Here is a 21,532-nt window from a genome sequence, read left to right as displayed (position 1 = left end):
TTTTTTTGTAGAAGTAATTTACAAATCTGTTTAACTTTCTGGCACCAGTTGAATTAAAAAAATAAATAAATACAGTTTTCCACGGGAGTACCCCTTTAACTCCTTGGGGACGGAGCCCATTATAACCCTAAGGACGGGAGCATTTTTTGCAATTCTGACCACTGTCACTTTAAGCATTAATAACTCTGGGATACTTTGACTTTTCATTCTGATTCCGAGACAGTTTTTTCGTGACATATTCTACTTTATGTTAGTGATAAATTTTTGTCGATACTTGCATCATTTCTTGGTGAAAAATTCCAAAATTTGATGAAAAAATAGAAAATTTTGCATTTTTCTAACTTTGAAGCTCTCTGCTTGTAAGGAAAATAAACATTCTAAATAAATAATATTTTGATTCACATATACAATATGTCTACTTTATGTTTGCATCATAAAGTTGACATGTTTTTACTTTTGGAAAACATCAGAGGGCTTAAAAGTTCAGAAGCAATTTTCCAATTTTTCACAAAATTTTCTAAATCTGAATTTTTCAGGGACCAGTTCAGGTTTGAAGTGGATTTGAAGGGCCTTCATATTAGAAATACCCCATAAATGACCCCTTTATAAAAACTGCACCCCTAAAAAGTATTCAAAATGACATTCAGAAAGTGTGTTAACCCTTTAGGTGTTTCACAGGAATAGCAGCAAAGTGAAGGAGAAAATTCAAAATCTTCATTTTTTGCACTCGCATGTTCTTGTAGACCCAGTTTTTTAAATTTTACAAGGGGTAAAAGGAGAAAAAGCCCCACAAAATTTGTAACCCAATTTCTCTCGAGTATGGAAATACCTCATGTGTGTATGTCAAGTGTTCGGCGGGCGCAGTAAAGGGCTCAGAAGGGAAGGAGCGACAATGGGATTTTGAAGAGTGAATTTAGCTGAAATGGTTTTTGGGGGCATGTCACATTTAGGAAGCCCCTATGGTGCCAGAACAGCAAAAAAACACATGGCATACTATTTGGGAAACTAAACCCCTCAAGGCACGTAACAAGGGGTCCGGTGAGCCTTAACACCCCACAGGTGTTTGACGACTTTTCGTTAAATTCGGATGTGTAAATGAAAAAAAATTTTTTCACTACAGTGCAGGTTTTTTCCCCAAATTTACCATTTCTACAAAAGGGTAATGGGAGAAAAATCCCCCCAAAATTTGTAACGCAATTTCTCCCGAGTACGGAGATACCCCATATGTGGCCCTAAACTGTTGCCTTGAAATACGACAGGGCTCTGAAGTGAGAGAGCGCCATGCGCATTTGAGGCCTGAATAAGGAAGTTGCAATAGGGGTGGACCCGGTTACAAGGATGGGGCTTGACTCCACCAAAACCCTACAGCAGTGTCTCCCACAGGGTGCCTCCAGCTGTTGCAAGACTCCAAGCCTGCCAGGACAGTCTATGGCTGTCCGGCAACACTGGGAGTTGAAGGAAACCCACTGTAAACCCGCCCACGTGAATGTACCCTGTACATTCACATGGGGGGCGCCTCAAACCTTCAGCTGTGGCAAAATGATAACTCCCAGAATGCACTGACAGACCGTACATGCTGGGAGTTGTAGTTTTACAACAGCTGTAGGCACACTGGTGGGGAAGCAGTGAGTTAGAAAACAGACTCTAGCTCAGTGATTCCAACCTATGTGCCTCCAGCTGTTGCAAGACTACCACTCCCAGCATGTACGGTCTGTCAGTGCACTCTGGGAGTTTTAGTTTTGCAACAGCTGGAGGCACATGGGTTGGAATCACTGAGTTAGGAAACAGACTCTAGCTCAGTGTTTCCCAACCAGTGTGCCTACAGCTGTTGCAAAACTACAATTCCCAGCATGCTCGTACAGTCAGGGATGCTGGGCGTGTAGTTCTGCAATATCTGGCCCTTCAGATGTTGCAGAACTACAATTCCCAGCATGCCTGGACAGTCTGGGCATGCTAGGAGTTGTAGTTATGCAACAACTGGGGAAGAACAGTGGCCTCCAAACTGTAGCCCTCCAGATGTTGCAAAACTACAACTACAAGCATGCCCAGACTGTCCAGGCATGCTGGGAGTTGTAATTCTGCAACATCTGAAGGGCCAGATATTGCAGAACTACACGCCCAGCATCCCTGACTGTCTGGGCATGCTGAAAGTTGTAGTTTTGCAACATCTGGAGGACCACAGTTTAGAGACCACTACACAATGGTCTCCAAACTGTGACCCTCCAGATGTTGCAAAACTACAACTCCCAGCATGCCCAGAAAGCTTTTGGCTGTGTGGGCATGATGGGAGTTGTAGTTTTGCAGCTTTTAGGAGGCCACAGTGAAGATCACTTATCGCGATCTTCACTGCAGCCTTCTGCGCCGCACTTTCCGGCCGCCAATCCTCCTGCTTGCGCCGCTGGTTCCTGATGCCGCCGATGCCGCGTCCGAAGGTCCGGGTAAGCCGGGCCATGCCCCCCCCCCTCTCCACCCGTGTTCCCCCGCTCTGTTCCGACTTCCGATCGGTGGGCAGAGCGGGGGAAATGAACTCTAACCCCCCCTCCTGCCATTGGTGGTCAGCCTGACTGACCAATGGCAGGGGATAGGAGGGGTGGCAACACTGCCACCTCGCTCCTATCCTTTAGGCTGGTCTCAGTCTTATTTTCCGGGAGATCGGGTCACCAGTGACCCGATTTGCCCGGATCGCGGCAAATCGCAGGTCTGAATTGACCTTCAATTTGCTGCGATCGCCGATATGGGGGGGTCTCAGGACCCCCCTAGGCATTGCCACGGGATGCCTACTGATAGATATCAGCAGTCATCCCGGTCCGATCACCGCCCGGCGAGCGTCAGTGATCGGAAATGCCGAGGGGGTATGGATACGCCCTCCGTCCTTAAGTGACTTAAGTAATCCTTTGCAAAGTTGATCGCCGCGTCTAAAAGTGAAAGTAAAAGCATCCAGGCAGCTCAGCTGGGCTGATCAGGACATCGCAATAAAATCACAATGTCCCGATCAGCTAGGACACAGCAGGAGGGTGCCTTACCTGCCTCCTGCGTGTCTGTACGGCGATTGATTGCTGCAAGCCTGAAATCCAGGCTTGAGCAATCAACCGCCGATAACACTGATCAATGCAAAACTATGGTTTTGCAGTGATCTGTGTAAAAGATGAGTGTGTGTAGTGTTATAGCCCCCTATGGGAGCCATAATACTGCAAAAAAAAAAAAAAAAAGTGAACAAAAAAGTTAATAAAGATCATTTAATCCCTTCCCTAATAAAAGTTTGAATCACCCCCCTTTTCCCATAAAAAAAAAAAAAAAACTGTAAATAAAAATAAACATATGTGGTAAAGATTTTTGGGTAAAAGTACTCAATGTCATTACAAAGCAGAATTGGTGGCACAAAAAATAAGCCATCATATGGATTTTTAGGTGCAAAATTGGAAAAGTTATGATTTTTAAAAAGTAATGAGGAAAAAACGAAAGTGCGAAAACGCAATGTCCTTAATTGGTAATTGTATTGGTGGGGCGGACAGCTCAAATATTCTGGTCATTCTAAACTTCTTCTATTTAGAATGCATAGGGAACAGGGCCATTGTACTCTTAACTCCTGTAAACTGTATATTTACGTCCATAGCCGGCTCCCGTTATGTGAAGCTCGCTCAGGAGCTAAGCACGCTTCATACCTGGTGGGTGCCGGTTGTTATCAGCAACCAGGACCCTCGGTTAATACCGGACATCGCCGGTCAGGCTGATGTCCGGTATTATCCCTTTAGACGTCATGATCAAAGTTGATTGCGGCATCTAAAACGGGGGAAAACATTTGCCGTTATCTCAGTGAGTGCAGTGAAATTGCTGTGTCCCGAACAGCTAACAGAACGGCGGGAGGGTCCTTACCTGCCTCCTGGCCGTCCGATCGATGTTCTATTGCTTCAAACGTGCCATGCAGGCTGGAGCAGCAGAGCACCGATAACACTGATCAATGCTATGCTATGGCATAGCATTGATCAGTGAATGCAATCTAAGGGAATGTAATAGCCCAAGTTCATGTGATTTAACCCCTTCAGTAACAAAAGTTTGAATCAGTCCCCTTTTCCCATTTAACCCCTTAAGGACCAGACCAATTTTATTTTTGCATTTTTGTTTTTTCCTCCTCACCTTCTAAAAATCATAACTCTCTTATATTTCCATCCACAGACCCATATGAGGGCTTGTTTTTTGCGTCATCAATTGTACTTTGTAATTACATCACTTATTTTACCATAAAATGTACAGTGCAACCAAACAAATATTATTTATGTGGGAAAATTTAAAAGAAAAACTCAATTTAGCACATTTTGGAAGGTTTTGTTTTCACTATGTACACTTTACGGTAAAAATGACATGTTTTCTTTATTCTGTGGGTCAATACGATTAAAATGATGCCCATTTTATATGCTTTCCTATAATTGTACCGCTTAAAAAAAATCTCAAACCATTTTAACAAAATTAGTATGTTTGAAATTGCCCTATTTTGACCACCTATAACTTTCTCATTTTTCCGTTTATGGGGCGGTATGAAGGCTCATTTTTTGCACCATGATCTGTAGTTTTTATTAGTACCCTTTTTCTTAGGTTTTACTTTTTATAAATTGTTCATTAACTTTTTTGGGAATAAAATGTGACAAAAAAGCAGTCATTTTGGAATTTTTTTTATTTTTTTACGTTTACGTTTACCGTACGTTCAGACTTTTACGCACGCGGTGATATTTAATATTTTTTTACGTGCTTTTGTGGGTAAAATGGGAAAAACGGACATTTTACTTTTTTATTGGGGGAGGGGATTTTTCAATTTTTTTTACTTTATTTAAAAAATATTTTTTTTTTTTACACTTTAATTAGTCCCCATAGGAGACTATTTATAGCTATCATTTGATAGCTAATACTGTTCAGTGCTATGTATAGGACATAGCACTGATCAGTATTATAGGTGATTTTCTGCTCTGGTGTCCTTGATCTCAGACCAGAGCAGAAGACCCCGGGAGACAGCCGGAGCCAAGTGAGGGGAGCTCCGGCTGCCATGCTGGATGATCAGATCCCCGCGGCAGCGCTGTGGGCGATCCGATAATCCATTCAAAGTACCGCACTGCCGCAGATGTCCGCCATTACCGGCGGGTCCCTGGCTGCTGATAGCAGCCGGGACCTGCCGCGCATGATGCTCGCGATCATAGCTGTGTGTAAATGTACGTCATGGTGCGTTAAGTACCACGTCACCATGACGTACATTTACGTCCATTGTCGTTAAGGGCTTAAGGACCACAGTGGGAGCTTCCGATTCTAAGCACAGCACTTTTTTTTGTAAAAATTACACCTTATCCTAATTCTGTAGGTCCATACGAATAAAATGATACCCAGCTTATATAGGATTGCTTTTGTTTTACTTCTGTTAAACAATTATAACGTTATGCACAAAAATTAGTAAGTTAAACATTTTCTCTTCTGACACCTATAACTTTTTTTTTTTTCCGTGTATGGGGATGAGTGAGGGCTAATTTTTTGCACCATGATCTGAAGTTTTTATCGGTACCATTTTAGTGTTGATGGGACTTTTTTTCGGTTCCAACATTTTTTTTGGGGGGGGGGGGGTATATAACGTGACCTAAAATACGCAATTTTGGACTTTTGACTGTGTGGATTAATTAACGTTATATTTTTATAGTTCGCGATAAGCAGTGATACCACATATGTTTATTTTTATTATGGTTATATACTTTTTATACGGAATTTGGGATCAGTGGGTTGATTTAAACTTTCAATAAGGAAGGGGTTAATGTGTTTTTTTTTAACATTTTTATTAACCTTTATTTATTTATTTATTTTTTACACTCTTTTAGTCCCTTAGGGGACCTTTAGAAGGAATCATTAGATTCCTCATACAGATTAATAGAGTACCACAGAACTACACTGATCTGTGTGCTCTGCACTCGATTGATAAAGCTTGGTCCTGCAAGGCTTTATCAATTTGAGAGCCGGAACCAGCACAGGAGGAGCAGTGGATCACTTTGACAGCGGTGATCTAAAGGGTTAATAGGCGGCTGCGGCGATTCTAGCATGTCGGCTATTAATGCCGGCCCTCTGTTGGAAGAATCAGCTAGGGGCCGTCCGGTATGGCATGGACTGGAGTAGCCTACACGGTTAACGGCACAAGGAGGTGTATAAAGTAAAAAAAAAAAATGTGAACAAAAATAAACATATGTGTTACCGTTCCATGCGTAAATGTCCGAACTATAAAAATATAATGTTAATGAAACCGCACCGTCAATGGCGTACACAAATTCCAAAGTCCCCCCAAAAAAAAAAATGGTATCGATAAAAACTTCAGATCACAGCATGAGAAAACTATCCCTCATACATCCCTGTATATGGAAAAAATTAAAAAAGTTAGAGGGGTCAGAAGATGACAATTTTAAACATACTAATTTTGGTGCATGTAGTTATAATTGTAAAATAAAATAAAACCTATATAAATTAGGTATCCTTGTAACCGTATGGACCTACAGAATAAAGATATGGGGTCATTTTTACCGAAAAGTGCACTGCGTAGAATCGGAAGCCCCCAAAATTACAAAATGGCCCCACAATTTTTATTTTTTTCTGGTTTTGCCATAGATTTTACGCTTAAATGATTGAGGTCATTACAAAGTACTATTGGTGGTGCAAAAAACAAGCCCTTGTATAGGTCCGTAGGTGCAAAATTTAAAGGAGTACTCCGGAGTGCTGGTACTTAAAAAAAAAAAAAAAAAAAACTAATCTGATAGCTCTTTCAAAGACCTTTCCAACGATACCTCATTTGTCAAATTTGGCCCAGCCATTCTCTTGTAATTGCCACCTGTAGCAGTAAGCAGCCATGTCATAAAGACTACATTTCCCATGACTCCCTGCGCCAGCTTCCTGTTAGCTGCTGCCCTCTCCCCCTCCTCTCCCCAACCAGGAAATTATAATAAAGTGACGCCCATAGCTCCTTCCCTCCTTCCTCCTCCTTCCATGTGCCCACTAGCGCAGTGTTTCCCAACCAGGGTGCCTCCAGCTGTCGCAAAACTACAACTCCCAGCATGCTGGGAGTTGTAGTTTGCCAACAGCTGTGAAACACTGCACTAGCGGTGTCACAAGAATGCCTCCCATCACTACCATCACCGCTAGCGGGGTCCCTGTGCCCACTAGCGGTGTCACAAGAATGCCTCCCGCGAGCGCTACTATCACCGCTAGCGGGGTCCCTGTGCCCACTAGCGGTGTCACAAGAATGCCTCCCGCGAGCGCTACCATCACCGCTAGCAGGGTCCCTGTGCCCACTAGCGGTGTCACAAGAATGCCGAGGGCGGCTCTGTTCCCCGTCCCTGTCAGGGTACGAGCCTCGCGCGCGGCTAACGTAGAACTGCATAGGCGCAGCACTACGCTAATAGTGTAGGGCTAACGTAGGCAGCGATAGGAGTCTAGCGTTAGCCCTACGCTATTTGCGTAGTACAGCGCATGCGCAGAATAAATTAACTTTGGGGGAGTAGCCGACTCCGGGCTGGGAGGCTGGCACAGCCCGCAGTGACTCATGGGAGCGATGAGTCACCGGGCGAAGATGGCGCCGGATCGTGAGGAAGACGCGGTCGAGCGTCAAAGGACCCAGCTTCCGGCCAGACGGAAAAGCGAGGAGAAGTCCGGGAAGAAGCCGACATGGACAACGCGAGTACATTACAATTTTATATAACTTTGATTTATGTTTCATTTCCCCCCTAATAGGTTACCATCGGAGTACTCCTTTAAAGTGTTGTAATTTTTAGAAGGGGAGGTAGAAAATACGAAAGTGCAAAAATGAAAAAACCTGTGGTCCTTAAAGGACATCCATAGTGCAAAATAACTTATCCCCTATCCGAAGGATAGGGGATAAGTTATAGATCGCGGGGATCCGAGCGCTGGGGACCCCCGCGATATTCGGTACGGGGCCGCGGCAATATACAGGAAAGGGGGCGTTCCATCCCCGCATGACGCGGCGGCCGACACGCCCCCTCCATAAATCCCATAGAGATACATGGAGGGGGCGTGTCTGCCGCGGCTTTCTGCTGGGGACGAAACTTCACTTCCGTCAGACTGCCGTGGCCCCGTCCAGGAGATCCTGGGGGGCCCCAGCGCTCGGACCCCGCGCGATCTATAACTTATCCCCTATCGGATAAGTTATTTTGCGCTGGAGTACTCCTTTAACCCCTTAAGGATCGGGGGTTTTTCCGTTTTTGCATTTTCGTTTTTTGCTCCTTGCCTTTAAAAAAAACATAACTCTTTCAATTTTGCACCTAAAAATCCATATGATTGCTTATTTTTTGCACCACCAATTCTACTTTGTAATGACGTCAGTCATTTTGCCCAAAAATCTACGGTGAAACGGAAAAAAAAATAATTGTGCAACAAAATTGAAAAAAAAAACGCTGTTTTGTAACTTTTGGGGGCTTCCGTTTCTACGTAGTACATTTTTCGGTAAAAATGACACCTTATCTTTATTCTCTAGGTCCATACGATTAAAATAATACCCTACTTATATAGGTTTGATTTTGTCGGACTTCTGGAAAAAATCATAACTAAATGCAGGAAAATTAATACGTTTAAAATTGTCATCTTCTGACCCCTATAACTTTTTTATTTTTCCGTGTATGGGGCAGTATGAGGGCTCATTTTTTGCGCCGTGATCTGAAGTTTTTAATGGTACCATTTTTGCATTGATAGGACTTATTGATCATTTTTAAATGATATAAAAAAGTGACAAAAAATGCACTATTTTGTACTTTGGAATTTTTGTGCCCGCACGCCATTGACCTAGCGGTTTAATTAATGAAATATTTTTATAATTCTGACATTTCCGCACGTGGTGATACCATATATGGTTTTTTTTTTTATTTTATTTACACTGTGTTTTTTTTTTTATGGGAAAAGGGGGGTGATTCAAACTTTTAATAGGGGAGGGGTTAAATTATATTCATTCACTTTTTTTTTGCAGTGTTATAGGTCCCATAGGGACCTATAACACTGCACACACTGATCTTCATCATTGATCACTGGTTTCTCATAGGAAACCAGTGATCGACGATTCTGCCGCATGACTGCTCATGCCTGAGCAGTCATTCAGCGATCGGACAGCGAGGAGGCAGGTAGGGGCCCTCCCGCTGTCCTGTAAGCTGTTTGGGATGCCGCGATTTGGCCGCAGCTATCCCGAACAGCCCACTGAGTTAACCGGCAGCTTTCACTTTCGGTTTTAGCCGATCGGCGCTGCGCGCTATTAGCGGCGGGTCCCGGCTTCACTATGACGCCGCGCCCGCCGTGATATGACGCGGGGTTACACGGTATATATGTATATCACGGGAGCAGGACCAAGGACATACCAGTACGTCCTTGGTCCTTAAGGGGCTAAGTGCAAAATAATTATTTTTGCTCCCTTCTATATAAATCCAAATTCAGCTTGCTGGTCAGGCTAGCCCAGTGTCAACACAAGGAGCTATGGAAGGATGTCTACGAAACATCAGGACATAAGACGTAGGAACTAAAAGTGAGAACCTAGGGAGTAAAGGAGCAAAATATCATGTACTAAAAAGGGTGGAGAATCACTCTTTAGCATACCGGAAATGAAAGCCTGGTGTTGACATCAGCAATGCATGAAATGAATTTAACCCCTTAAGGACCAACACAAATAAACCTGTACGCCCCTGAAAGACCAGGCCTGTTTTTTCAAATCGGGGATCTCTGTCTTTATTAGAGAATAACTCTGGTAACGTTTTGCCAATCACGATAATTCTGACATTGTTTTCTTGTCACAAGTCGTCCTTCATGTACATAGTAAAAGTAAGCTGATATCATTTGTAGTTTTTTTTTTACAATGCAAAAAATCATGACATTTTTAAAAAAATTTAGATTTTTTGCTATTTTAACACTAATAGGTTGCATATATTTATACTTACTGACCAAATAGTTTATGAAACTTATACTTTCAGATGTCTACTTTATTTTGACAGCATTTTTTTGTTTTTAATTAACATTTTAAATTAATTAGAAGCCTAACAATTTAACTTAAATTTTGAAAATTTGAAAAGTACATCTTTTCTTTATGTGCTATGCAAGGTTTGCAGACATTTTAAGGTAGTAGAACATAGGAACCTCCCAAATTGCCCAATTTTAAAAACTAGACCCCTCAAGGTATTCGCTAGGGAGTACAGTGAGTATTTTAACACCATAGTTTTTGGGCAGGAATTATTACAATGTCAGTGTTAAAAATTCGAAATTTGCCTTTTTTCACAAATGCATCAGGGGTGCTGCAGGGGTGACAGAAGGAGCTCCCTCCCTGTCATAACACTTACAGCCCGCGGTCACTTCCGACTGCGGTTGTAATGGTTAAACTGCCGGGACCAAAGTTTACTTCAGTCCCGGCAGTGCGGCAGGGTCCCGGCTGTGTGTTACAGCTGAGTACCCGCCGCGATCTCGTGGGTGCACTGGGCAGCACCCACAAGAACCATGGACGAATATAAAAGTCCTGGTTCGGGAACGTGCATCCGCCCTGAACGTGTATACACGTCCATGGTCTTTAAAGGGGTTAAGTCTCTTGTTCACATGGGCTGCTGCTATATATTTAGGATGTAGGATTAGTGTTACTTTGTGTGTGAAATGATCCCTGAAAGACTTATTTAATGTTTTTCATTTGAACTCCAGATTATCAATTTAACCCCTTTCCGACTCATGACATACATGTACGTCATGACCGGGAAGGTTTTCCCGACCTATGACGTACATGTACGTCATGCAGATACTGGCCACTACTCGCGGCATCCCGCCGCGCTCGGTAAGATGGTGGCTATCACTGAAAAAACAATCTCTGAATCACGTTGCCAGGTAAAAGCAGTTCAAAGTTTTTTACCACTTAAAGAGACACATGTCAGATTTGAAAAAACGGACTGGTCATGAAGGCCAAAACTAGCTGGGTCATGAAGGGGTTAAAGCCCTGCATTATAGATACCTATTCCTGATTGTTTACCATCCATATGCAATGACATGACGCTGCAATCACATGATGGAAAGTTTCTAAAGATGTCATATCAGTTCATATGGTTAGAAAATGGGGACACTGGTACCAATGGTATGGAAACACTGTATAATTACTAGGGTAAGTGTAATGTAGGTTTTTACATTTTAACCCTATTATTAAAACCTAGTTAAATGTCATAGAACTTTTTAAAAAGAGGCATGTGTTCAGATTGAAAAACATTTTTTTTATATAATTTTGTATCCTCCGATGACCTCCTTATTTCAACATTGTTTTTATTTTGTTGTTTAATTGAAATACCAGTTTTAAACATCATATAGGATATACAAACCTGTACAAGGACAAAGTAACGCTTCTTCCAGCGTTTCCAGACTTTCTGCCCCACAGCATACAAGTAACTGGGAAATGCAAAGGAGACAGATAAAATTACAATGCATCATATAAACACACACAAATCCTAACATATCAGTTATTAAACAACTAACTTACATTTTATTTTTAAAGAGGTAATCTGGCTAGCTAAAATGTTTTACAAGCAGGTCAGAATGATTTAAAATGATAAAATAAGTCATCCTCACGTTACCTATACACCGATGAAAAGCTTCCAGGGTCTAGCCAGTTTCTATATTTCCTGGTTCGTTTCAATGTGGACATATGACCACTGCAGACACAAAATGACCATAATAGTGACCCACTGTTAAGAAGAACTAGGAAGTACAGAGGCCAATGAAATCCTGGAAACCTCAGTATGATAGGGGTGGATCAGAGAGGTGAATATTGCTTCTTAAATTATTTTAAACCATTATTTGAAACAAAGTGGCCAGACTCTAAGTCAGAGTTCTAGGTGAAAGCAGAACTTAAAGGGGTACTCCAGTGGAAAACTTTTTTTTTTAATTAACTGGTGCCAGAAAGTTAAACAGATTTGTAAATTACTTCTATTAAAAAATCTCTTCCCCTTCCAGTCCTTTTTACTAGCTGTATGCTACAGAGGAAATTCTTTTCTTTTTGAATTTCTTTTTTGTCTTGTCCACAGTGCTCTCTGCTGACACCTGATGCCCGTATCAGGATCTGTCTAGAGCAGAAGAAAATCTCCATAGCAAACCTATGCTGCTCTGGACAGTTCCTGACACGGACAGAGGGATCAGCAGAGAGCACTGTGGACAAGACAAAAAAAGAAATTCCAAAAGAAAAGCATTTCCTCTGTAGTATACAGCTGCTAAAAAGTACTGGAAGGGTAAAGATTTTTTAATAGAAGTAATTTACAAATCTGGCATCAGTTCATTAAAAAAAAAAAAAATAAATAGGTTTTCCACCGGAGCACCCCTTTAACTAATAACATGAGGAAACCTGTACTAGTAACACAAAAACTGAATTTTGGACACTGACAGCAGTTTTCACCATATTTTTATTATTATTCGGTTACAGATAAGAGTGCACTTGCCATAGACTCTTGCCAATTAATTCAAAGGCATGACACAAAATGGGCATCTGTTAGAAATATATACTTTTAGAAATCTCATCAACCTGATTCAAACATATATTTGTTCAGCATAGCTATCAGTCAGTGCTGCCATTATTTTTATTTTCTTGATCTTCGAATAGAACAATAAAAATGTAAAAAAAAAAAAAACAAAGAATGCAGATTGAGAGGAGCCTTAAAAGTGGTACTCCGCCCTAGACATTTTATCCCCTATCCAAAGGATAGGGGATAATATGTCTGATCACGAGGGTCCCGCTGCTGGGGACCCCCGCAATCTCTCCTGCAGCCCCAATTCATCACTGCACGGAGCTAAGTTTGCTCCGTGCGTGATGAGTCACAATACAGGGGCCAGAGTATCGTGATGTCCTGGCTCCACTCCCAACGATTACTTGGGGGGGGCTGCAGGAGAGATTGCGAGTTCGCTCTGTGCGTAATGACGGGCGATACAGGGGCCGGAGCAGAGTGACGTCATGGCTCTGCCCCTCATGACATCACGGCCCGTCCCCTTAATGCAAGTCTATGGCAGGGTGCGTGATGACCGCCACACCACCTTCCCATAGACTTGTATTGACAGGGGTGGGCCGTGACGTCACGAGGGGCGGAGCCATGACGTAAGGATGCTCTGGCCCCTGTATAGCCCGTCATTACGTGCAGAGCGATCTCGCTCTGTGCAGTAATGATAACGGGGTCCCCAGCAGCAGGACCCCGGCGATCTGACATCTTATCCCCTATCCTTTGGATAGGGGATAAGATGTCTAGGGGCGGAGTACCCCTTTAAGGTTGTTCTTTTCTGTCTAAATCCTCTCTGATGACACCTGTCTCGGGAAATGCTTAGTTTAGAAGCAAATCCCCATAGCAAACCTCTTCCAAACTGGGTGTTTCCCGAGACAGGTGTCATAAGAGAGCACTTAGACAGAAAAGAACAACCTTAACTTCAGAAGCTCATAAGTACTGAAAGGATTAAGATTTTTTCAATTGAAGTAATTTACAAATCTGTTTTACTTTCTGGAGCCAGTTGATAAAAAGTTTCTTCCTGGAATACCCCTTTAAGGACATGTGGCTGGAACGTATGTAGTGCATATATCCAATAAATGTATCTGTTGTGTAGAGCTTTTATTCTGTCTCCACCTCTTTCTGGTTGTGAAACAATTTCGATGCTGTAAAATTGAAAATCTGAGACCTGATCCATTTTGCCAGGTATAAGACAACCTACCTTTCCCAATCCCATCATGCATCTGATGAAGGGTCACATGACCTGAAACACATCATGTTGCTTATCCAGGAGGTTTTATCGTTTGTGATTTGAGACGTTTTCATGTCAAAGTTTTATCTTGGAATACAACAAAAGGTGAAGTTTATCATACCGCTGGCTTCTGCACTTTTCTTCTTCTCATATTTGTAAATTAGTTCTATTAAAAAAAATCTTAAACCTTCCAGTACTTATCAGCTGCTATATGATCCACAGGAATTTCTTTTCTTTTTGAATTTACTTTCTGTCTGACCACAGTGTTCTCTGCCGACACCTCTGTCCATGTCAGGAACTATCCAAAGCAGGATAGGTTTGCTATGGAGATTTTCTCCTACTCTGGACAGTTCCTAAAATGGACAGAGGTGTCAGCAGAGAGTACTGTGGTCAGGCAGACAGGAAATTAAAAAAAGAAAAGAACTTCCTGTGGAGTAAACAGCAGCTAATAAGTACTGGAAGGATTACAAAGTAATTTACAAATATGTTTAACTTTCTGGCACCAGTTGATTTAAATATTTTTTTCAAGTGGAGTACCCCTTTAACAAGGCCTCTGCAAAATAAAAGAAGCAATCTGACTGGTTGCTATGGGCAACTTTTCCTTTGCACAGGTTTCAGGTTTTGACAAATCTCCCTAAAAAATGTTATAATGGTAACATCAACAATGAACGAGAGAAAAAAGACAAGACAGTCAAAGGAAACAACAGGGAAAGGGGTATTTCCCTAAACATCGCACAGAGTAATAGGAGAGCCTTAAAATAATTTATGACAAATCCAATATTCATCCCATAGGAACAAAATTTCCTTTTTAATTACTATGCAGTAGAGACAGAATTTCCAACAAATACCACAGTACTGAAACCATGTCAAAATGAACTAGGTCCCTAGCCATTATCATTTTAGACTACCAAATAAAATGTTGTAAATTTGTAAAGACAATGAACACAATTTGCAGTTTTATTTTATGCAAAAAGTAAGACAACAACTACATATCATCAATGTGAAATAGTAATTGCCCTTTTAAACCTAACATCTGGTTGTGCCACTTTTTAGCGACAATAACTGCAACCAAACATTGAAAACATTTTCTTTTAAATCAACTGGCGCCAGAAAGTTAAAACAGATTAGTATATTACTTCTATGGAAAAAATCTTAATCCTTCCAGTACTTATCAGCTGCTGTATACGACAGAGGAAGTTCTTTTCTTTTTGAATTTTGCTTCTGTCTGACCACAAGTGCTCTCTGCTGACACCTCTGTCCATGTCAGGAACTGTCCAGAGCATGAGAGGTTTTCTATCGTGATTTGGTTGTATTCTGGACAGTTCCTGACACAGATAGAGGTGTACGCAGAGACTACTGTGGTCAGGCTGAAAAGAATTCCAGAAAGAAAAACAACGTCCTCAGGAGCACACAGCAGTAGATAAGTACTGGAAGGATTAAGATTTTTTAATAGAAGTAATTTAAAAATCTGTGATAAAAGATTTTTGGTGCTCAAGGGTATATGGATATCAAGGTCAAGTATACAGACAAATATATGTGTCTGGATGAATATTAAATAACCGTTTATTATAAAGCAATATTAACAATTAAAATTAGGTAGTGTAATCACAGGATATAAATTATAAATATAAAAATAGTATAAAATATTCTAAACATATATATATATATATATATATATATATATATATATATATATATATAAAGACCTATTAATTGCTGTCTGTAATATTGCTATTTGTAAAAAATAAAAAAAAAAGTCCTTAATAGCAAACTGGGATCTGTAGTCCACCCATAAAGTCTAATATATGGCTTGGAAATGGTATATCCTTAATTGTAGTTACAAGGTTGCAGTCATACAGTTCAAAAGTTCCTTAAACCAGTAACCGTGTTCAGCATTCTTTACTGATGTACATCCAAATGACAGCAACCCTGTAAATTCTCAGTTGTGGTATAGTAAGTTAATGCCCGTAGCAATCTTCTCCAGATTATATTGCAGTTGTGCCCGTATAAGTACCATATTTATCGGGGTATACCACGCACCGGCCTAAAACAAGCACCCTCATTTTTCCAAGTATATTTGGGTAAAAAAAGTTTTTTACTCAAATATCCTTGGTAAAATGAGGGTGCGTGTGTGTGCATGTGTATACAATGATAGACTGTTTCTGACCCCGCAGAAGCCCCCAGGAAAGGCAGGGGGAGAGAGGCTGTCGCTCCCCCTGCCTTTCCTGGGGTCTAGAGTCCTGCTGCCACCGCTGCTCTCCCCCTGGCTATCCAGAGACTGCCGGCGCCGCTGCCCCATTACCACCCCCCATCCCCGGTTTTATAATTACCTGTTCCCGGGGTCGGGTCCACGCTGATTCTAGCTCCAGAGGCTTCCTTAGTTGTCACTGTGCGCCGGGCCACCGGAGGTGATGTCGCGTTGAAGACGTCACTCGTCATTGCGCTGCGCAATGACGCAGGAGACGCTGGAGCCAGAAGCAGCGCGGACCCGACCCCGGGAACAGGTAATTATAAAACCGGGGATGGGCGAGGCAATGGGGTAGCGGCAGCGGCAGTCTCTGGACCCCAGGATAGGCAGGGGCAGAGAATCGGGCAGCGATGGCTGGTCTCTGGACCTGCAAAAGCCACTGTAGTTCATTGATTTAAAGCGCCCGCTTTAAATCATTGAACTGCAGCAGCTTATCGGCGTATAACACGCAGTTAGACTTTAGGCTAAAAATTATGTTATACGCCGATAAATATGGTAGTTAGATAAGATCTTACCCACTCGCTGGTGGATTTGTGGTGGCTGGTGTGCCGTACCTCACTTCCCCACTGCCAGGATCACACTGAAGTCTTTCTGCCGGTACGTGCGAGACTTAGTGCACAGTGAGTGCGGAATACTTCGTTCGATTAGGTATACTGCAGACTGTGCCGCTTACCTGGTTATAATTGCGGACTGCGCCGCTTGGCAACTGTTAGATTGCAGACTGCGCCACTCAAGTGTGATGGGCAGCAGGAGATAGAGGATGGGACAACTGTAAGTAGCTTCTTCGTGCAGCGCTGGCGGGAGAGCGGCAAATTTGAAAAAATAAATAAATAATAAGAAAGTACTTACAGTTGTTCCATCCTCTAACTTTGAAGCTCTCTGCTTGTAAGGAAAATAGACATTCCAAATAAATTATATATTGATTCAAAAATATATACATGTATATATATATATATATAATGTATATACAAATATACAATATGTCTACTTAATGTTGGCATCATAAAGTTGACATGTATTTACTTTTGGAAGACATCAAAGGGTTTCAAAGTCCAGCAGCAATTTTAGAATTTTTCACCAAATTTTCAAATTCAGAATTTTTCAGGGACCAGTTCAGTTTTGAAGTGGATTTGAAGGGCCTTCATATAAGAAATACCCCAAAAAATGACCCCATTATAAAAACTGCATCCCTCAAAGTATTCAAAATGACATTCAGAAAGTTTGTTAACCCTTTAGGTGTTTCACAGGAATGTTCTTGTAGACCCTGTTTTTGAATTTTTACAAGGGGTAATAGGAGTAAAAGCCCCACAAAATTTGTAACCCAATTTCTCTTGAGTAAGTGCTCGGCAAGCGCAGTAGAGGGCTCAGAAGGGAAAGAGCGACAATGGGATTTTGAAGAGTGAGTTTTTCTAAAAATGGTTTTTGAGGGGCATGTCACATTTAGGAAACCCTTATGGTGCCAGAATAGCAAAAAAAAAAAAAAACACAAGGCATACTATTTTGGAAACTACACCCCTCAAGGCACATAACAAGGGGTACAGTGAGCCTTAACACCCCACAGGTGTTCAACGACATTTCGTTAAATTCGGATGTGTAAATTAAAAAAAAAATATTTTCACTTAAGTGCAGTTTTTTACCCCAAATTTACAATTTTTACAAAGGGTAATAAGAGAAAATGCCCCACAAAATTTGTAACCCCTTCTCTTCCGAGTATGGAAATACCCCATGTTAGGACCTAAAATGCTCTGCGGGCAAACTACAATACTCAGAAGAGGAGTCACATTTAGCTTTTGGAAAGCAAATTTAGCTGAAATAGTTTTTTTGGGGGCATGTCGCATTTAGGAAGCCCCTATGGTGCCAGAAAAGCATAAAAAAAAGGGCCTACTATTTTGGAAACGACACCCCTCAAGGAACGTAACAAGGGGTACAGTGAGCCTTAACACCCCACAGGTGTTTGACGACTTTTGTTAAAGTCGGTGGGTAAATGAAAAAAAAAAAAGGCTCACTAAAATGCTGGTTTTTCCCAAATTTTACATTTTTTCAAGGGGTAATAGGAGAAAATGCCCCCCAAAGTTTGTAACCCCATGTGTGGACATCAAGTGCTCTGCTGGCGCACTACAACGCTCAGAAGAGGAGGAGAGCCATTGAGCTTTTAGTAACATAGTTCATAAGGTTGAAAAAAAGACCAGAGTCCATCAAGTTCAACCTATATCCCTAATGAGTCCCTACTGAGTTGATCCAGAGGAAGGCAAAAAAAAAGCTCATACTAGAGGTAAAAATTCCTTCCTGACTCCAAATATGGCAGTCAGAATAAATCCCTGGATCAATGTTCTGTCCCTATGAATCTAATATACATAACCAGCGATGTTATTATTCTCCAAAAAATGCATCCAGACCTCTTTTAAATTCTTTTACAGAGTTCACCAAGACCACCTCCTCCGGGAGAGAATTCCACGACCACCTCCTCAGGGAGAGAATTCCACAGTCTCACTGCTCTTACAGTAAAGAACCCCCGTCTGTGCTGGTGTAGAAATATTCTTAACTCTAAACGTAGAGCATGCCCCCTTGTTATAGATACAGTCCTGGGTATAAATAGATCATGTGAAAGATCTCTGTACTGCCCCCCTGATATATTTATACATAGTTATTAGGTCTCCCTAAGCCTTCTTTTTTCTAAACTAAACAACCCTAATTCTGATAATCTTTTTGGGTACTGTAGTCCTCCCATTCCCCGTATTACCCTGGTTGCCCGTCTTTGAACCCTCTCTAGCTCCACTATATCTTTCTTGTACACTGGTGCCCAGTACTGTACACAGTATTCTACGTGTAGTCTGACTAGTGATTTGTACAGCTGTACAAGTATTTCCTTGTCTTGGGTATCTATGCCCCTATTGATGCACCCCATGATTTTATTTGCCTTGGCAGCAGCATGCATGACAGTGGTAACTACAGCTAAATTTACTGTTAACTAAGACTCCCAAGTCCTATTCCACGTCAGTCGTCCCAAGTGTGCTCCCATTTAATACATAATCCCTGCCTGGATTTTTCCTCCCCATGTGCATTACCTTACATTCATCAGTGTTGAACCTCATCTGCCACTTCCCAGCCCAAACCTCCAACCTATCCAGATCCATTTGTAACAGTGCACTGTCCTCTATAGTGTTTACCGCTTTACAGAGTTTAGTATCATCTGCAAAGATTGCTACTTTACTATTCAACCCCTTTACAAGGACATTAATGAATATATTAAATAGGACAGGACCCAAGACTGACCCCTGTGGTACCCCAATAGTAACAGCCACCCAATCAGAATAAGTACCATTAATAACCACCCTCTGTTTCCTATCACTGAGCCAGTTACTTACCCCCTTCCACACATTTTCCCCCAGCCCAATCCTTCTCATTTTATGCACCAACCGTTTATGTGGCACCGTATCAAATGCTTTGGAAAAATCCAGATATGAGACATCCAGCTATTCCCCCTGGTCCAGTCAGGAGCTCACCTCCTCATAAAAGCTGATCAGGTTTGACAGGACTGATCCCTCATAAAGCCATGCTGATATGGAGTCATACATTTATTTTTATCAAGATACTCCAAAATCTCTTAGAAAACCTCAAACAATTTACATACAATGGAGGTTAAACTAACAGGCCTATAATTCCCGGGGTGACCTTTTGACCCCTTTTTAAACATTGGCACTACATTTGCCATGCGCCAGTCCTGGGGAACAGTCCCTGTTACTATAGAGTCCCTGAACATTAAAAATGGGGGTCTGTCTATAACATTACTTAATTCCTTTAGAACACAGGGGTGAATGCCATCTGGACCTGGCGATTTGTCTATTTTGATTTTTTGTAGGCAGCACTGTACTTCTTCCTGTGTTAGACAGGTGACCTGTACTGGGAGCTTACCTTATCTCTGTATTTCCCCTGGCATTTAATTTTCCTCAGCGAATACAGTGGAGAAGAATTTTTTAATATATCAGCTTTTTCCTGATCCCCGTTTATAATTTCTTCTTTATCGTTTTTTAAAGGGCCTACACTTTCATTTTTGACCTTTATTGCTATTTATATAGTTAAAGAAAATTTTGGGGTTAGTTTTTCTCTCTTTTTGGCCATGAGTCTTTGTCTTTTTTTGCGGCTTTTATCTGTTTTTTACATATTTTACATTTTTATCTATAGCTTTTTAATGCTTCTTCACTGCCATCCTCTTTTAGTAGTTTAAATGCTTTATTTTTGTCATTTATTGCCCCCTTAAAGATTTTATTAATCCATATTGGTTTTCTTTTATTTCTGACCCTGGAGAGAGAATTTGTTTGGAATGGAGGTCAGTGGCCATGTGCGTTTACAAAGCCCCCCGTGATGCCAGAACAGCAGAACCCCCCAACATGTGACCCCATTTTGGAAGCTACACTCCTCGCAAAATGTAATAAGGGGTCCAGTGAGCATTTACACCCCCACTGGCATTTGACAGATCTTTGGAACAGTGGGCTGTGCAAATGAAAAGTTACATTTTACATTTTCACGGACCACTGTTCCAAAAATCTGTTAGACACCTGTGGGGCATAAATGCTCACTGCACCCCTTATTACATTCCGTGAGGGGTGAATTTCCAAAATGGGGTCACATGGGGGGGGGGGGGGGGGTCCATTGTTCTGGCACTATGTGGGCTTTGTAAACACACGTGGCCTTCAATTCCGGACAAATTTTCTCTCCAAAATCCCAATGGCGCTCCTTCTCTTCTGAGCATTGTAGTGCCCCAGCAGAGCACTTTACATCCACATGTGGGGGTATGTTCTTACTCAGAAGAAATGGGGTTACAAATTTTGGGGGGGCTTTTTTCCTATTTGCCCTTCTGAAAATGAAAAATTTAGGGTAACACCAGCATTTTAGTGAATAAAATATTTTTTCTTCATTTTCCCATCCAACGTTAACAAAAATTAATCAAACACCTATGGTGTGTTAAGGCTCACTATACCCCTTGTTACGTTCTCTGAGGGGTGTAGTTTCCAAAATGGTGTCACATGTGGGTATTTATTTTTTGTGTTTATGTTAGAACCGCTGTAAAATCAGCCACCCCTGTGCAAATCACCAATTTAGGCCTCAAATGGTACTCACTCTCACTCCTGAGCCTTATTGTGTACCAGCAGAACATTTTACGCCCACATATGGGGTATTTCTGTACTCAGGAGAAATTGTGTTACAAATTATGGGGGTCTTTTTTTGCTTTTACCTCTTGTGAAAATAAAAGGTATGGGGCAACACCAGCATGTCAGTGTAATTTTTTTTTTTTTTTACACTAACAGGCTGGTGTAGACCCCAACGTTTCCTTTTCATAAGAGGTAAAAGGAGAAAAGCCCCCCAAAAATTTGCAGTGCAATTGCTCCCAAGTACAGAAATACCCCATATGTGGCCCTAAACTGTTTCCTTGAAATACAACAGGGCTCGAAGTGAGAGAGCGCCATGAGCATTTGAGGACTAAATTAGGGATTTGCATAGGGGTGGACATAGGTGTTGCTAAACTCCCAGCATGCCTGGACA

General features: G+C 41.6%; 1 protein-coding gene across 7 annotated transcripts in view; it reads right to left on the bottom strand.

The window, feature by feature from the left end:
- CADPS2 (calcium dependent secretion activator 2) overlaps positions 1–21,532 on the bottom strand; it is a 707,505-nt gene that overhangs the window by 492,243 nt on the left and 193,730 nt on the right. For all 7 annotated transcript variants that reach the window (XM_056573788.1, XM_056573791.1, XM_056573793.1 and 4 more), the window contains exon 9: positions 11,352–11,418. In XM_056573788.1, the coding sequence (XP_056429763.1) occupies positions 11,352–11,418 (67 nt within the window). The remainder of the gene's footprint in view (positions 1–11,351; positions 11,419–21,532) is intronic.

Source organism: Hyla sarda, chromosome 4 (assembly GCF_029499605.1).
Source record: "Hyla sarda isolate aHylSar1 chromosome 4, aHylSar1.hap1, whole genome shotgun sequence".
NCBI classification, from domain to species: Eukaryota; Metazoa; Chordata; class Amphibia; order Anura; family Hylidae; genus Hyla; species Hyla sarda.
This window is presented reverse-complemented; position numbering and strand designations above follow the sequence as displayed.